The following is a 15,901-nucleotide window of genomic DNA, read 5'->3' on the forward strand; positions in this document are numbered from 1 at the left end:
AACAAATGGGCATGGTTGCATTTCAATAAAACTTTGTTTACAAAAACAAGCAATGGACCAAATTTGGCCTTTAGTTTGCTGACCCCTCATCCAGAGGATCAGCTGTTTTCATTTTATCCTTGTAGACATAGTCGTGAGGTCTATCCTTATTAAAGCCAGCCAGTGGAGTTGACACCCAGGGGATGACCGGCGCATCCTTGGCATTCATTTCAGTCAGAATAATAAGAGCACCCTAATGAAGTTGTGGCTTTTAGCCAGAGCTGTAGTTTTTCTATTAAAGTTTTTTTTTTTTTTTTTTTGGAATTTTAAAACAAGGTACAGTGACTGGATCCCAGAGTCTTGCTTAGGAGGTGGGCAGCCTTCAGTGTGACCTTACCTTTACCTCTTTCCTCTCACCTGACAGTACCCAAGAATTTCCCACAGGAACTCAGGAAATACACAATACAAGGCTTCCGTGTCATTGCTTTTGCCCATAAAGGCTTGAAGATGAAGAAGCTTTCAGAAGTAGAGAATTTAGCCAGGTAAGGAAGTCAGATATAGACACTAGAGCAGGCTCTGTGTGTGTGAAGTAAATGAATGCTGGAGATGGACAGAAGGACAGCTCCAATCACGAGGAAGCCTCCTGGAGATGCAAAGTCGTCTCATCCAATCTCCTAACTTGGAGCCGGGCAACCGTAAGCCACACTGGGGAAGACTGGTTGGAGGTAGAACAAAGATGGTAGTCCAGATCTCTTGACTCCCAGCTGTCAGTGAGCTATCTCTGCCCGGCAGTCCATCATCCAATCAAAAATAACCAACACTCCTTCAATCTTGGAACATTATGTGGCTGACTGGCTTGGGGGTCCCATGTACAAACGGGTTGAGAAGGAGAGAGTGGGCTCTGTGACACACTGACCTCCAGTATGCTTTAAACCTGGTTTCAGACCTGGAGATGTAGTGAGTCTAAGTTGAGCTATATGAAATAGGATTCAGTATTCTTAATTACATTAATGGATAAAATGTCCTCATTAGAGTATAATCTGCAGATTCTTTTCTCTTTTAATGTTTCTCAGTTTTTAAAGGTTATTTTTGAATTGTCTAAGACAAAGGGGTAGTGAAATACTGCGGAACATTGAATAACAAACTATGCATTATCTTCGATGTAGTGTTGCTGATAGAGAAACCCTCACTTATATACAATTAGCACCTTCACATAAGATGTGGATATCCTTGGTCCAATGTTACTGTTTACAAGCTATGTCCGTGTGTTCTAATACAATCTTTGTCCCTTCCTTGCACTGTGTCTATTTCCCTCGTCTCTCAAGTGTAGGATTGGATGATCTTTAAGGAGCTTTTCAGCCATGACATTTTAATCTTCTAAATAGAATCACAAAGCTCATTTTGAAATCAATGAAATAAATTATGGCACTCTCAGATTTAACATTAAAGGTGTTAGCTATTCTTGAGCAAGCACGAAGACCCATAACACACAGGATTTTGTAATTTCTCAAGGCAAAAATTTTAATAACAAAAGCTAAGGTTATGTGTGAAGAAAAAATTCATGTAGTTTGACAAGGAATATTGCCACCACCCAGCTGCCACACACTAATGTAGCTTTGATGTTCTCATTTAAAAGTCACTGATGAGTAGACATTATTATAAATATAACAGAATAAGAAAGTGATGATCAAATGTGCTAGATTTCCAATCATCTCAGATTTTCCCAGAGAATATAAGGATTCTATTATGCTTCTTAAAATTTCGCTACTATTTTCAAACAGAGTAAGGGAAAAGTGTTTTCAGTTTTTTTTTTTAGAATCAAATTATATTTTGCAAAGTTTTCGAATCAGAAAGATCAAAAACTTCTTTAAAAACTGGTGTGTCATAAAAAGGAAGTAGAAGAGTTTCTGTCTCTCTCTCTCTCTCTCTCTCTTTTTTGTTTTTGGAAAAAATAAAACACCCCACACTAACAAACAGAAGAAATACTTTGTCAAAATTCTCCCTTTCATTGGTTTAGCAAATTTCTATTGAGTTTGAGGGTGCACAAGATACTCTTTAAGGCACTGAAGATTCTGCAGTGAGACAATCTTTGCCCTCAGAAGCTTATATCCTAATTGGGAAAGATAGATCATGATACCATTTTACATGGAGTGATCAGGGAAAGTCCTCTGAAGAGGTGCCATTTGAACAGAGATATGGCACGAGGATATCCAGAAGAAGAGTATTGCAGGCAGCCAGAAGAGTGAGTGCAAGGGCCCTGACACAGGGATTTGCCGGGAATGTTGCAAGGTAGCAAGAGGCCCAAGTGCCTGAATTGGTGAAAAAGGGAAGAGTCCTCAAATAGAGACCAAAACTGGAAGAAACTGGTGGGACGATTCTTTGTTTTAGTTCTAGCTAATGGGAAAATATGAATCCAATGTATAATAGACAGCTATGAAGTTAAATGATAGAAATTTAACACATTCTGAATTAAGGTAGGTCTTTCATCATATTCTCTGAGATCACTGAGGCAGGATTCATATCTGATAATCTGAGTACTCAGCAAGTGCCCAATACAAGGTCTAAAACAGAGTGATTGGTGAGTGGACTTTTGAATGAAAGATGGAGTAACTTGTTCTGTACTCCAGAGAGAAGTTTCCTCACTGTGTTCCCATCTAAGTTTGAGTAATATTTTTCATCAAGAAATCCAACTCTGCTCTTTCTCTTGAAGAAGGTTTACTGACTGTGTGTTTATTTCTTCTATCTCCCAAGTCCTACCAGCAAGATAGAAAAGAAATAACATCAAAGAAAACTAGAGAGGTGATTAAGTGCAGACAGGAGATTTCTATCATTTCTGTATGATGAAGAGTAAGTGGGGGGGCGGTGAACGGAGTCTGAATCAGTAGGGATGGAAGAAGTGTGGTCTACGCCATGCCAGAGAGAGAGATGGCGAGAGGGAAGTTGCTCCACCCTGTAGAGCCTGACAGGCAGAGACTCAGCTCTATCACGTACTGTGGAAGGTAGACGTGGGACAGGACTGAACATGGGAGATTGTACCCAACAAGGTTAGGTCCCTAGGTCTCCAGCTCCTCCTGCAATCTTAACTCCCCCCAGGGCAGAAAAAGGAACAATGCGAGATAAGAAAGAGATCTTGGCCCCCCACGTTGACTTTTTAAAAAGTCACCTGAGATTTATTCCATTCCTGAGGTGAGTTCCTATAAAATGAGTGTAACCCAGTTAGACTCCAAGCTTCCAATTTCAAATTCTGATAACTTTTTGAAGGCTTAGCTGATATCATATATTTTCTGGAGGTTACAGATGGAGGTTGAAAGGAATGATTCCATATTCAACTGTTACCGTAGTATCCCGTAGACTTACTAAATGCCTAACTAAACTGATTACCAGGTCACAAAAAAGGTCTTTGAAATTAAAAACAAAATATGTGTGATTAACAAAAATTTTAAAAACCAACAGAAGAGTTGGTAGATAAACACATTCTTTTAAAAAATGGAGTTGAAAAATGGAAGAAGCTGCTAAAAGATATAAAAGTGGTTGCCTCTGGGAAGGAGAGGGGGTGAATAGGGGTGGAGATAGGGACTATTGGTTTTCATCATAAGCTTTTGGGTTCTTTTTTATTTTTAAAACATATGCATGCATTACATTGATAAAATTTAGAAAAACTTTTTTAAGGAAGAAATAAATTCAACCGTCAAGACTCCATAAATAAGCTTTAATATTTTCTACTGATCCCAAGAGAGAAGGTGGAGTCAGACTTGACATTTCTGGGACTTCTCATAATGGAGAATCGCTTGAAAAAAGAAAGCAAGTCAGTCTTGAAGGAACTGCATGAAGCCTGCATCAGGACCGTGATGATTACTGGTGTGTACTTCTGGAAGCCTGACACGTTCAATGTATCCCAGGCGTCAGAAAAAGACCATGTGAGCTAAGTGGGTTCATGTGGCTGAGGCAGAAGGAAAAATACTTAGCTGTCATGTGTTACTGTTCTTTGACTCCTGTTCTTGCGGCACAAGTGCAGCAGCCCCAAGATGACTGTGAGATTTGGTAGCAGAGACCCTACTTCATTCTCTTTGTCTAATGCCCCTTCTCCCTACTTGGGCTTGGTCCAGAGTTAATAGGCTCACAGTAAATGTTTAAATACAAGAACGGATATGTGCTCATCAAGAACCCCAGTGAGACGTCTGTGTAAAGGGTGTAAGACTCTACTGAGCTGTCCTTCAGGGCTGTGGGGCAGGCATAGCATATGCTGATCCAGTCCACGCATGGCCCAGCCCTCAGTGTTCTAGTCTCTGTTTGACTGCAATCCAGACCCCCAAAATGGTTCCATGCGATCGGAGTGGGCCCGTGTTATCTTCACCACTTGGGGCTCTCAGTCTTCTGAGGGTTCATCAAAAAGCACGTAACCATTTCCTTATTCATCCTTGCATGTTTTGGAAATATTCAGTGTTGAAGACATGCTGCCATTGTGGCAGGGAGATGCAGACATTGTTTTTGACCACTAGAGACAGACAGGCTTGGGCAAGAGGGACAGACAAATGGTTATCAAATAAGGCCAAAAGTGGGAAATGCCCCCCAAAGAGCACCAATATTGGGGTAGGCCCACTCAGAGGAGGCAGAGCTTAATTTGAGCTGCTGAGAGATTTACACAGAAAGCAAGCTGACTCTCTTTGTCATCTAGGTGACAACCTTCAAACAGCGATTACTGTGGCAAAGAATTCTGAAATGATTCCTGGAGGAAGCCAAGTGATCCTTGTTGAAGCCAATGAACCAGAAGATTTTGTTCCTGCCTCTGTGACTTGGCAGCTGGTTGAGAACCAGGAGAATGGACCAGAGAAGAATGTGAGCAAATGTTAGAAGGCCCCTTGGTGGCCTGGGCTGATGGCATACAGCCCTGGCCCGGGCAGCCTTCTCTGGGCGTTAGAAGTCACCCAAGTCAAAACCCTTCACAGCTGGAGGTTCTGAAGTTTGCAAAGCATTTAGCATTTCCACTAGCACTTCTCGTCTTGGCTGCATGAAGAAATCACCTGGGAGAGTTTTAAAGCTTCCAGTGCCAAGGTTTTACTGGTTAAATCCAAATCTCTGGGTTGGGAGCTGGCATCAGCCCATGATTCCAATGTGGCTGGGAAATTATGTCCATATTTCCCATTTGAATCTCCTAGTTGGCCTATACAGTTGACAAACTGTTCAATTCACAAATGTGAAAACTGAGGTCCAACAAGGTAAACTTGCCCAAGACACACCACTGGCAAGTTGCAGAGCAGGAAATCAAATTTAGGTCTGTCTGATAGCACCCAGATCCATGGGCATTTACTTGTTTATTTTTTTAAAGACTTTTCAGAAATACTTTTTCTTCAAGGTAAAAAAAAAAAATTAATGTTTATTTTGTGAGAGAGAGAGAGAGAAACAGATTGCAAGCTGAGGAAGGGCGGAGAGAGAGGAAGACAGAATCTGAAGCAGGCTCCAGGCTCTGAGCTGTCAGCACAGAGTCCGACATGGGGCTCAAACTCACTAACTGTGAGATCATGACCTGAGCTGAAGTTGGACGCTTAACCCACTGAGCCACCCAGGAGCCCCCAGATCCATGGCCATTTAGATTGTGCTGTGTTTGTGACATTAAGTTAGCAAGTGTCAAACTTTTCGAGATAGCAAGTTTCCTGTGCTTTTGTGAAAAAAATGGGCTGCAGCCTGACATCCCATCATTAAATGTGGCACCTCTGCCTGTCTGAATTCCAGATGGTCCTCCAGGTGATAAATTACAAAAATGCTCCCTTCCTTCAGGCTGACCAGCCCTTTGGATTGTTAAATGTAGAGTAGGCCTTGTACAGTATACAAACTGCACAACTGTACAGTGACCCTACCCCTGCTTGGCTCAAACCCCATCATATTGGCTGTAAAAGATGACAGCTCTATCTGCACTTTCAGCAGATTTCTGGTGCTTATATCCTTGCAAACTCACTTGCTTCTGTGTCAATGCATGCTGCCTCCATTTCACTGTGTGATAAAAATCAGGTCTTCACTAATTTTTAACAAACAGTCCACTCACACTACCCACTCATTAATTTAATACCTTTACTGAAGTTTTGGCCATCGCTGGGTAGTCTGGCTCCCTCCCACCACTTTCCCTATCCAACTTTCTATTGAAAGCAGAAGGAATTCTTTCCTTGCCTCATGTGGAATGCTTTAAGCATATTTTTTGTTGGCTATTTTGCAGTTGGGAGAAGGGGTGTGGAAAGAGAGGGGTGTGTCTCCTTGCCTCCCAATTCAGAATATTAAGATGAATCCCTCTAGTGAAAAGAATGTTCTCACCTTCTATGTTATTTGAACTCAGAGTTCTACACTAATGTAAGGACCCCTGAGAAATGTTGCATGAAAAAGCATGATCAGCTGTCAACACTGTGAGTGCATGTGCATTCATCGGGTGCTCTCTCTTGGGGCTGAGCCAGGTGGAGCTAGATTGCAGTGATGGGAGCACATTGACAAGTGGAAGGCAGGAGAGAAAGAGCTGGTGCAATGGAACATAGGGCATGGAAGAGGAGTGGAACACCATGAAGGAACATGTTGCCTATTGAGGTGGGGAGAAGGCAGGTGCTATAAGGAGCTAGGCTCTGAAGAAAGAGTCTGCCTATTTTACAAGGAAGAAATTGGGGAATTATTGGTGAGTGAATGACTGGTAAAAGATCTTAGGAAATAAAAGCATGAAGAGGAGAGGAAAGAGGAGGCAAGAATGTTTTCTACTCTTCTTTGGAATCACTAACGGGTACCTCGGAAGGATTTCCTCAGCAGACTGACATACATGTATGAACTCCTAGGACATGATCCTGAGCATTGTGTTGTCGATGTCTCATATGGTCATATAATTTGGGAAGGACATTTTGAGTGTCTTCTTCATCGGAGTCTAGGTTCCATGGACAAATTGCACATTATGTATTTGCTGGCCCTCACATTATTGCATAACTTGAATACACTTCCTTCCATAAAACATAGGAAAGCAGAGACATTCTTTAAGAGCCCATGTGGAAACAATGCCCTTTTGAATTTAGGAAACCTGCGTTAACATTGGGAACAGTTCGGTGCCTGATGGAGCGAGAGGGAGCTGTTACCATTTTGCAATGAGTGGGAAATCCTACCAAGTGATATTTCAGCATTTCAACAGCTTGCTTCCAAAAGTAAGTACTGGTGAAATGAAGTGTTTTGTTTTGCTCTCAAATTAGTGAGGCAAAAAAAAAAAAGAAGAAGAGAATAGTGAAGGTGATGATCAGTGAGGTTGTCTCAGATTTGGGGAATAAACACCCCCAAAGGTGCTCCTTCAGAAGTTCCCCAGCCCTACCTGATCCTGCACATGCACATAACCCCCTCTTCAGAGTCTGAGCTCTGGTACAGCTCTTCACCCCCCCATGGCCAGCCCAATCCCAGTCTGCCTCTTCCTATCCCTCCCCAGCAGGGAGGACCTCCAAATAGTTCCAAATGTGCTGCCTGTTTTGTGGGTCAGCCTCTCTCTGAAAGCTACCAACTCATGTCAGGTTGAGCTCTATTCCCCTTCCTGTCTGGATTCTTAAATTACAGCAGCAGGAAACAAAGACCCCGTGGTTTATTTTCAAAATCATTTGTTATCTTGTCCTCTGTGTGTCTATTTAAAAATAGTGCTGTGCAGGGTTGTGCTGTCAGTGTGAAGGAGATAAGTGGAGCACAAGCTGAGGGCAAGCAACCATCTGTTAGCAGTTTCTTGAAAATTCTGTCACCTTAACAGACAAGACCATTGAATCTAGACCCCAGAGGCTTCTAGAAAGCTCTAGTGCAGTACCTAATTGAGGAGATGGGGAAGCTGAGACTCAGAGAGTTTAGGTCCCTTGTCTAAGCTTTGCCCAGCCAGTGGGACCAGAGCTGAGAATGGAACGTTGGTCTCCACTCCTCACCTATCGCTTTTCTTCTATCTATGCTGCAATTGTGGTGATAGTGTTTAGTAGAAAGAACTGTATTTCCTTAAGCATTTTTGTCCCATATACTCTGCTGCTTTTCAGCTATTATTAACTAGAGCTTATCCAATCTCAGAAAAATGGCCAGGAAAAAAGTCATAAAGTTGTGATGGGAGATGAAAGTGAAAGTTAAATATTAAAGCATTGAGTCCCCTTTCTCCCTGTCCTGACATTTGGGCTAACGACACACCACCTATTGCTATATTCAAACAGTGGCTGGGAATGACTTTCAGGGCTGTCCTTTTTTAAAAAAAGTGTCCTTGGGGGCTCCTGGGTGGCTCAGGTGGTTAAGTGTCCAACTCTTGATTTTGGTTCAGGTCATGATCTCGTGGTTCATAAGATCGAGTCCCATGGTGGGTCCGTGCTCACAGCAGAGAGCCTGCTTGGGATTCTCTTTCTCTCTCTCTCTCTCTCTTTCTCTCTCTCTTCCCTTTCTGCCCCTCCCCTGCTCTCTCTCTGTCCCTTTCTCTCTAAATAAATAAACTTTAAAAATTAAAAAAAAGTGTTCTTCATCCTAATCTTATTGCAGTAGTTGTTTTTCTCTTTAGATCCTGGTGAATGGAACCATTTTTGCAAGAATGTCTCCTGGGCAGAAATCTAGTCTTATTGAAGAATTTCAGAAATTAAAGTAGGTATTATTGCACGAAAGGAGAGTGTATTCATTAACTATTGCTGCGTAACAAATTAACCCCACATTTAGTGGCTTAGAATAACACCACTTATTATTTTACATTCCAACGGGTCAGAAAGCCAGGTGTGCCGAGCTGAGTCTTCCGGCTCAGGCCTCTCACAAGGCTGCAGTTGGGTGTTAGGCAGGACTGCAGCTACCTCAGTGCTGGAGGAGGAGGGACCCGCCACTGGCCTCCCTCACGTGCTGTTGGCAGGATTTTTTAGTTCCCTGTAGCTGTTGGACAGAAGCCACCCTCTGCTCCTTGCTACATGGATCATTTCATAAGGCAGCTCATAGTGTGGTAGCTAGCATCCACAAGAGTGAGCAAAAGAGAGACGGAGAGAGATCACCATTTTTTATATCCTCATCTCAGAAGAGACATCCCATCACTTTTGCTGTATTCTCTTTATTAGAGACACGTCACTGAGTCTAGCCCACACCCAGGGAAGGGCTTTATATAACGTCTTGAACACCAGGAGATGGCAATCATAGAGCCATTTTGGAATCTGCTTACCCCATACAGCATTCCTTCTGTGGCCCATACAGCATAACTTAAAGGAAGATCCTCTGCTTGGATGTGGGGAAGAGAAAAAATAAGGGCTTATATAGCTCAGAATGAGAAAAATGAGGAAGTGTGTGGGTCATCCCCTGGAATTATTTGAGGTTGGTCCATTAGAAGATATGTGAATGATTCCAGGACCAGTAGGAAAGAGGTGGAATGATAGTCTCACTGTATCTGGCCCTGGCCATGGTTTGGGTATGGAGGCCAAAGAAAAAAAAAAAAAAAGTCCTTTTTTTTTTAATCTCCTTCAAAAATATAGATAACCATGTACATCAGAGTGAAATGGTTCTTCTTGAGACCAGACCTACCTATAATTTTCTGGGAATGTTATAATTTCTGAGCTACATATTTCCAGAAAGTGAAAAGGAAAGAGAGTAGTGAAACTTCAGATAATTACTGTCAAGTAGTAGCTAAAATCAGGAGACTGCCTTTCACTATTTTGTGTTGCCAAAACATTCTTAGGGAAGTTTTAAAAAGAATGCCTATCAACTCCCATAATGCCTTGAGGCTGGGTTAGTAGCCAGTGTTTAAGTGACTATTTTACTTACATGGTCATTATATGATAATAGCCGAAGAAAGTAATTTTACCCATCTCAAATGCCTAAGAAATTTTGCCAATTTATATGCTTACTTTTGAAAAGCTATAGTCCCTTAAAGAAAAATCAATTCAGGAAAATATGCTGTCTCGGAATGAACTGTCTTCTTGATTTCCCCATCTTATTCCTCCTGACTTTATCACTGACAATGCACATAAGGTTGTCTGAGTTGTCTTCTGAATTCAGGGAGCACTTGAAGATGTAAGATTCTTTGTGTGATATAAAGACTAAATATGTGATTTGAGCCTGAAGAAAAGGACCCACTTCAGCAAATGTACACAGTCATGACATGCGTGAGAGCCCATGAAGTGTTTATAAGAATATTTTCGTATATACCTGCCAAATATTGGGTTGAATCTTATGAGTTTGTTTTTGACCATTTTTGACTTATAAAAATGACCATCTCTTATGTGTCAGCTAATCATAAGGAAACTGTCCAAGAACTTTATTTTTTGCCTGTATTGGTTTTGTTATTACTCTTCTATTCATGCTGTGGTGTTTGCACACCAAACTGGTAGCGATTAGGAGCATATGCTCTCATATCACTCCAGAATGCCTCAAGATTATGTGTATATGCTTTTGGTTCTACCTGTTCAACCATTTCCCAAAGGTTTCTCATCCTAATGTCTAAACTTCCAGTGGCATCAGCCACCAAAAAACACAGATGGATCAGGTTATTCGGTGCATCAGGTGTGGGAAGTGCTGTGATTATGGCTGCACACGCTTAAGCTTAGCCCTGATGGATACAATCACCCAAGACTTGTTTTGAAATGTGTAATCTTCTTGGTGGCCGTCCTTGGCAAAATCACTGTCATTTCCACATGGTGGAAACAACTTAAATACAACAGCCTTATTCCTCTGGGGCTATTTCTCTCCAAGTCATTTGCCACGAGCTTGATGCCACGTGTGTTCAACACACACACATACATCACGTGTGAGTTGGTTGTGATGAAAATTACCCAAGAGAGGCGTTAAGGCATTAATGTTTTTTATCCGTCCCCTGCAGTTACTACGTGGGCATGTGCGGAGATGGAGCTAATGACTGTGGGGTGAGTAGAACACATGAGTAGTAAAGGCCGAGCGAAGGAAACGTTTGAAACGGATGGTTTAAAGTGTTGAATTATGTATAAAATCATGTATGCATATCAGTGAAATCGCAGACCAAACTATGTGGCTATGACAAACTACAGAGAGGCCTAAATTAAATAATTCTCAGCAGGTGCCTTCCCATACACAAGAGAAAGCAGTACGTGTTTTAGACTCTGAGCGTTGAAGATATGGTTGAAATAATAGCCCACCTTGAAGATTTATGTGCATAAGCAAATTTTTCAGCACAAAAATCTTCAGCACAAAACTGAACGAGATTGCTTTGTATTTCCAAAGCCTACTAGATCCTTAGGATCTGGGTAGTTGTGTTCCTCTCTTTTTAAATATTTTCGTCTAAGTTCTGTGAAAAATTGTGTTCACGCTTAGAGATCTATTATGAATTTTTCTACCTTATGCGTCACGAGAAGACGCTCGTTGTTAGTCTATGCTTCAAAACCTAAAATGAGTTATCCATTCCCATAATTATGTAGAAATTAGAACAAAACAAATAATAAGTGCTTAAAAAGGACATAGTCTCTGCCCCCTAATATTCATTATCTAGTGGTGGAAAGAATCATGCATAATATTAACCCAAACAGGGGCCCCTGGGTGGCTCGGTTGGTTAAGCATCCGACTTCGGCTCAGGTCATGCTCTTGCAGCTCGTGAGTTCGAGCCCTGTGTCAGGCTCTGTACTAACAGCTCAGAGCCTGGAGCCTGCTTTGGATTCTGTGTCTCCCTCTCTCTCTGCCTTTCTCCCACTCATGCTCTGTCTCCTTCAAAAATAAATAAACATTAAAAATTATATATTAACCCAAGCATAAAACAGATGATCTTAAAATATGTAATAGAGATACAAAATACTAAGAGCGAATAGAGGGAGAAGGAAATATTCTAATGTGTATTGAACATGAATTTAGTATGTGCCAGCTACGGTAAACAGATGCTTTGCGGTTCTACAGAACTACAGAACTACGAAATCTCATTTTATGCTCACACAATTCTTATGGGATTAAAAAATTGACTCTGGCCTGCTTATTGGCCACTGTCTGCTCTATGCTCTCTCTGGGCCGTTTCGAATCTTGCGACAATGAATTAGCCTTTATTTTAGTGAGGCAACACAGGTCCTGGAAGGATGTGTGATAAGTACGATTTGGTCCCTGTCTCCAGTGAAGATGCTGTGAGCCCCGTACCTCGTCCCAACAGTTAACTGGTTGGCTATATCAGGCAGCCCAGAGATAGGTGGGGATTTGATATCTTTTCCTATCGTTCGTGAAGATGGTCTGCTGAGTGTAAGAACTGTGATGAGGAAGACCCCCACACATACCCATCCAAATGCTATCACCTTTTCAGTTGACTTCTTGAATGATTCCTTCCTTTTGCTTATCATCACATCTACATCCTCACAAGCAATGCACACACATGCATATGAACGCACGCACCAGTCTTTTGCCCCAGGAGCATCGTTTAGCTGGCGCCTCTTTGGTTGATGACTTTCTGGATCTGGAGGGGGATAGTACTCCATGTGGAGAGACAGCATAAACAGACACCCAGGGCTGGAAGGTTACAGGGTTATAAACTCAATAATGTGAAGAATAGCTCATGGTGTTCAGTTAGAACATGGCCCGAGGAGTCATGGATTTATCCTTCTAGGATAAATGTGGGATATCCTTCTAGGATAGTAACGTGGATTTATCCTTCTAGGCTTTGAAAATGGCTCATGCAGGCATTTCACTGTCAGAGCAGGAGGCATCTGTGGCCTCCCCTTTCACCTCGAAAATAGCCAACATCGCGTGTGTGCCTCATCTCATCAGGTAAGCCACTAGTTCCCTTCCACCCTCATGACCGACGGGCTCATTGTCTGGCTCTGTACAGAATTCAACCACAATTTAAAGTGATAAATGTCACACAGAGGTATGGGTACAGTGCTATCCGAGCACCAGTTAAGGGGCCATTTGTGCTGCTTGGGAATGCTGGTAAAAACCACAAAAAGTGACCTTTGCCGAGGCTGAAAGGATGAAAGGCTATATTGTATGGACAGTTGAAAGGTAGAGTTGATATTTAAAAACTGCATTTCTTACTTCTCTCCCTTATCTTGTATGTTGGGTGCTTACTGGAACCTTCCTCCTGGGGATTGGGAAGGGTGAGGCAGCACAAAGAAAACACTCCATCACATAGCGTCCCCAGATAATGTTATCTCTCCAAGATACCAATCAGCAAATATCCAAAATGATCGCAAGACTTTTACAATCGAGGGAAGGGGAAGGAATTAAAGACCATTTTTTTGTCAAGATAGCTCCCTCACCTCCATTCTGCTCTCATTACTGATTTTCATCTCTACTCATAGTTTAAACATAGTTAAGAATAAAACGTTAGGTTTTATATTTTGTTCACAAATCGTACTCTTCTGTTGCTCCCTATAACACCACGGGGTAACTTTAAGCCATCTTCACAGCCAGTGGTTTGAAAGACATCCCTGAAACTTGAAGTGTATTCCAAAGGGATGAACATGAAGTTCTCCAGCATGTCCCCTGGTGCATCTGTGCATCTGAATGGGCACCTACTAGCAGGAGTTACTCACCTAAAGGTGCTAGGCTTGAAATTCTATGCCCGTGTCTGGTTGCATAGCAAATAGCTTGACACATCTCTCTGAACTCGGGGTGCCTGCCCCTGTGTCCTTCCACACCCTCAAACATCAGTAGCTCTCCTGCCTCCAGAGCAGAAGACTCCTCTTCCTAACTCCCATGTTCTCTGCTTCTGAGGACTATCTGGTCCTTAGAGCCCTCAGAACTTCAGAGAAATCTGAACTCTCTCCTTTATCCGTAGCCAAGCAGGCATTATGTTTTACTGGATTGTCTTTGGGAGACTGTCTCCAAGTCCTCTCCTTACTCTCTACTGCCTTAAATTTGGTTCCTAGCCAGTGACTACGAAATGAGAGTGCCCAGGACCCTGTCCCTACGTCAATATAACTCATGGAGCTTTTTAAAATATTGTGCTTGGAAATATGGTGGATAAAGGATGAGACAGATTTTGTCCTGGAAGACTCATGTTCCAGTAAAGGTACAGAGAGATAGAAATATAATCACAAAACAGAGAGTCATCTGCCTGATCAGTGAGAAGTGCTGAACAAATTAGTTTTAAAAAAATTAATGCTCAAACAATATGGTAATTGTTCCAGTAGTTCCGATTGGTAACTCAAGCCAGGAGGGAAGGTTTTAGGAGGGGAATTGGGACTTGAAGGATGGATAGGAAGTACGTAAATGGGAAGGAGGTGGGAGAACATTCCAAGTGGGAGAAGTGGAGAGCCACATTTAGAAATGGGATTTTAACTGGAGAGTGTAGAGCCCAATAGCCCAGGCTTCTCAGCCTCCTTAAGTCTCCTGTTGGGAGGCTTCTCAGATGGGAGTTATGGAGGGTAAGCTGGAGCAACAGGTGTGGAGGGAGTTTAAACTCTTGGATGGTTGCACAAGTGCCTATTTGGTCCATCTGAGAGGCAGTGCAATTTGAACTTCAGATGCTGTCTCACACACATGGCCCAATTCATTTGTGAATGGAATGCAGTGTTTTAAGATACACATCATGGTGTAAAATTTCTCTAGTGGCAGATGGTTTAGTAAGACTCAAGGTAGAAGCTCTTTGCTTTTTTATTTCCTAGATTCATAAAAATTAGATACGGTTCAGCTCTGTTAGGCTCATTTTACCCTTGCTATCCTTGATGTATGCTTATTTCTGAGAAAACATCCTCCAGAGGGGCAGCGAGGTACAGTTTTAAATGCATAGGTCCACAGGTTTTCATTTGTATCTTTTGAAACATGACTGACTTCCTGCTAGAGTGGAAGCCTTTTAGGATAAGGACTGCACCTTATTCATTTCTGTATTATTGTGCCCAGCACTAAGCTGGACACAACAGAGCATTGGATGAATGTTTGTAGGCTGCATAAATAAATGAATTGGCTTCTTAAAATTCATAATTATAGGAGTAATTTTGGAGACCCATACTTTATTTAGAATGGCTTCTTGAGCCATTCACAAAAGGAGAAAAAGGATGAAACCACCAAGTTCATGTCAGAAAACGGTCTAGGCTTCACATGCCTACCCCACTCTCAGCTTGTCTGCTGCTGCACCCTCTGTGCTGAAAACAAATGTTAGTGCCTCACAGCCTGGTGGAGAACATCTGCCCAACGCATCCTGGCCCATCCCTCCCAAACATTCTCATCCTGCCTGAGCGCAGGTGGTTATTAGTTTGTCTTTTAAGGTTTTCCTTCTCGAGTCCCCATTTCATTGACAAAGGCTTCAAGTAGCACTAATGCCCATGTCAATGTGGGGTGGTGGTGGTGATGGTGGTGGTGATATGGGCTGCCCCCCATGTGAATTCGCTTCTGCTTTGATGAGAGCAGGCTGCAGGAAGGGTTGTTTGCCAAGTTCACCATCCCTCCATCACGTGTTCCTGCCTCGTGTTGTTGTCTTCTTTGGCCTGTCATAACCCACCACCACACCAAGCCTCAGTTAAGGGAAGAGCAGCCAAACAGGATTTTTCAAGGCAGGGTGGATATTTGCTTTTTAACCTGCGGTTTTTACTGTTGTCTTTATGTCTTTTGAAGGGCACACCAGCTCAGATTATTACCATGGGTTCTCCCTGGAGTATGGAAACCAACAAAACCCAATTCATCTCACATATTGGAGTCACACCCACACTTCCTAACATGCAAAAGCACCTGTCCTTTAGCTTAATGTCTCCACGGGACTCCAAAACATACACACTTCAGTTCTCAGAAGCCTGTTGTTAGGATGTAAAGAGTCACAGCTGAGTCAATGCTTGACATTTTGTATCTCATCATAATGTCATGTGTTTCTAATATATGTGTTAATCTTTTTAATTCACTGAAAATAAAGACTGTGCCTGATTCATTTATATCCTCCATGACTCTTAGCACAATGCTGGTACCTTATAAGCCCTAAATAAAAGTGAGTGAATGAGTGAGGTCATGATAGAAGCTGAAAATGAATGAACAGATGAGTGTTTCAACAAATAATTGAGAC

The 15,901-nt window shown here is 42.2% G+C and overlaps 2 protein-coding genes across 3 annotated transcripts in view; one reads left to right on the forward strand and one right to left on the reverse strand.

Annotated features, from left to right (window-relative positions):
• ATP13A5 (ATPase 13A5) overlaps nt 1-15,901 on the forward strand; it is a 114,116-nt gene that overhangs the window by 73,841 nt on the left and 24,374 nt on the right. For both annotated transcript variants that reach the window (XM_040466337.1, XM_040466336.1), the window contains exons 17-23: nt 404-521; nt 3,713-3,837; nt 4,655-4,815; nt 7,017-7,142; nt 8,498-8,577; nt 10,784-10,826; nt 12,566-12,675. In XM_040466337.1, the coding sequence (XP_040322271.1) occupies nt 404-521; nt 3,713-3,837; nt 4,655-4,815; nt 7,017-7,142; nt 8,498-8,577; nt 10,784-10,826; nt 12,566-12,675 (763 nt within the window). The remainder of the gene's footprint in view (nt 1-403; nt 522-3,712; nt 3,838-4,654; nt 4,816-7,016; nt 7,143-8,497; nt 8,578-10,783; nt 10,827-12,565; nt 12,676-15,901) is intronic.
• The window catches only part of PLAAT1 (phospholipase A and acyltransferase 1), a 68,581-nt gene that overhangs the window by 9,699 nt on the left and 42,981 nt on the right, over nt 1-15,901 (reverse strand). The gene's annotated exons all lie outside the window — the stretch shown is intronic.

The sequence above is a fragment of the Herpailurus yagouaroundi genome, unplaced genomic scaffold (assembly GCF_014898765.1).
Source record: "Herpailurus yagouaroundi ecotype Mexico unplaced genomic scaffold, PumYag 571, whole genome shotgun sequence".
Taxonomy (NCBI): Eukaryota; Metazoa; Chordata; class Mammalia; order Carnivora; family Felidae; genus Herpailurus; species Herpailurus yagouaroundi.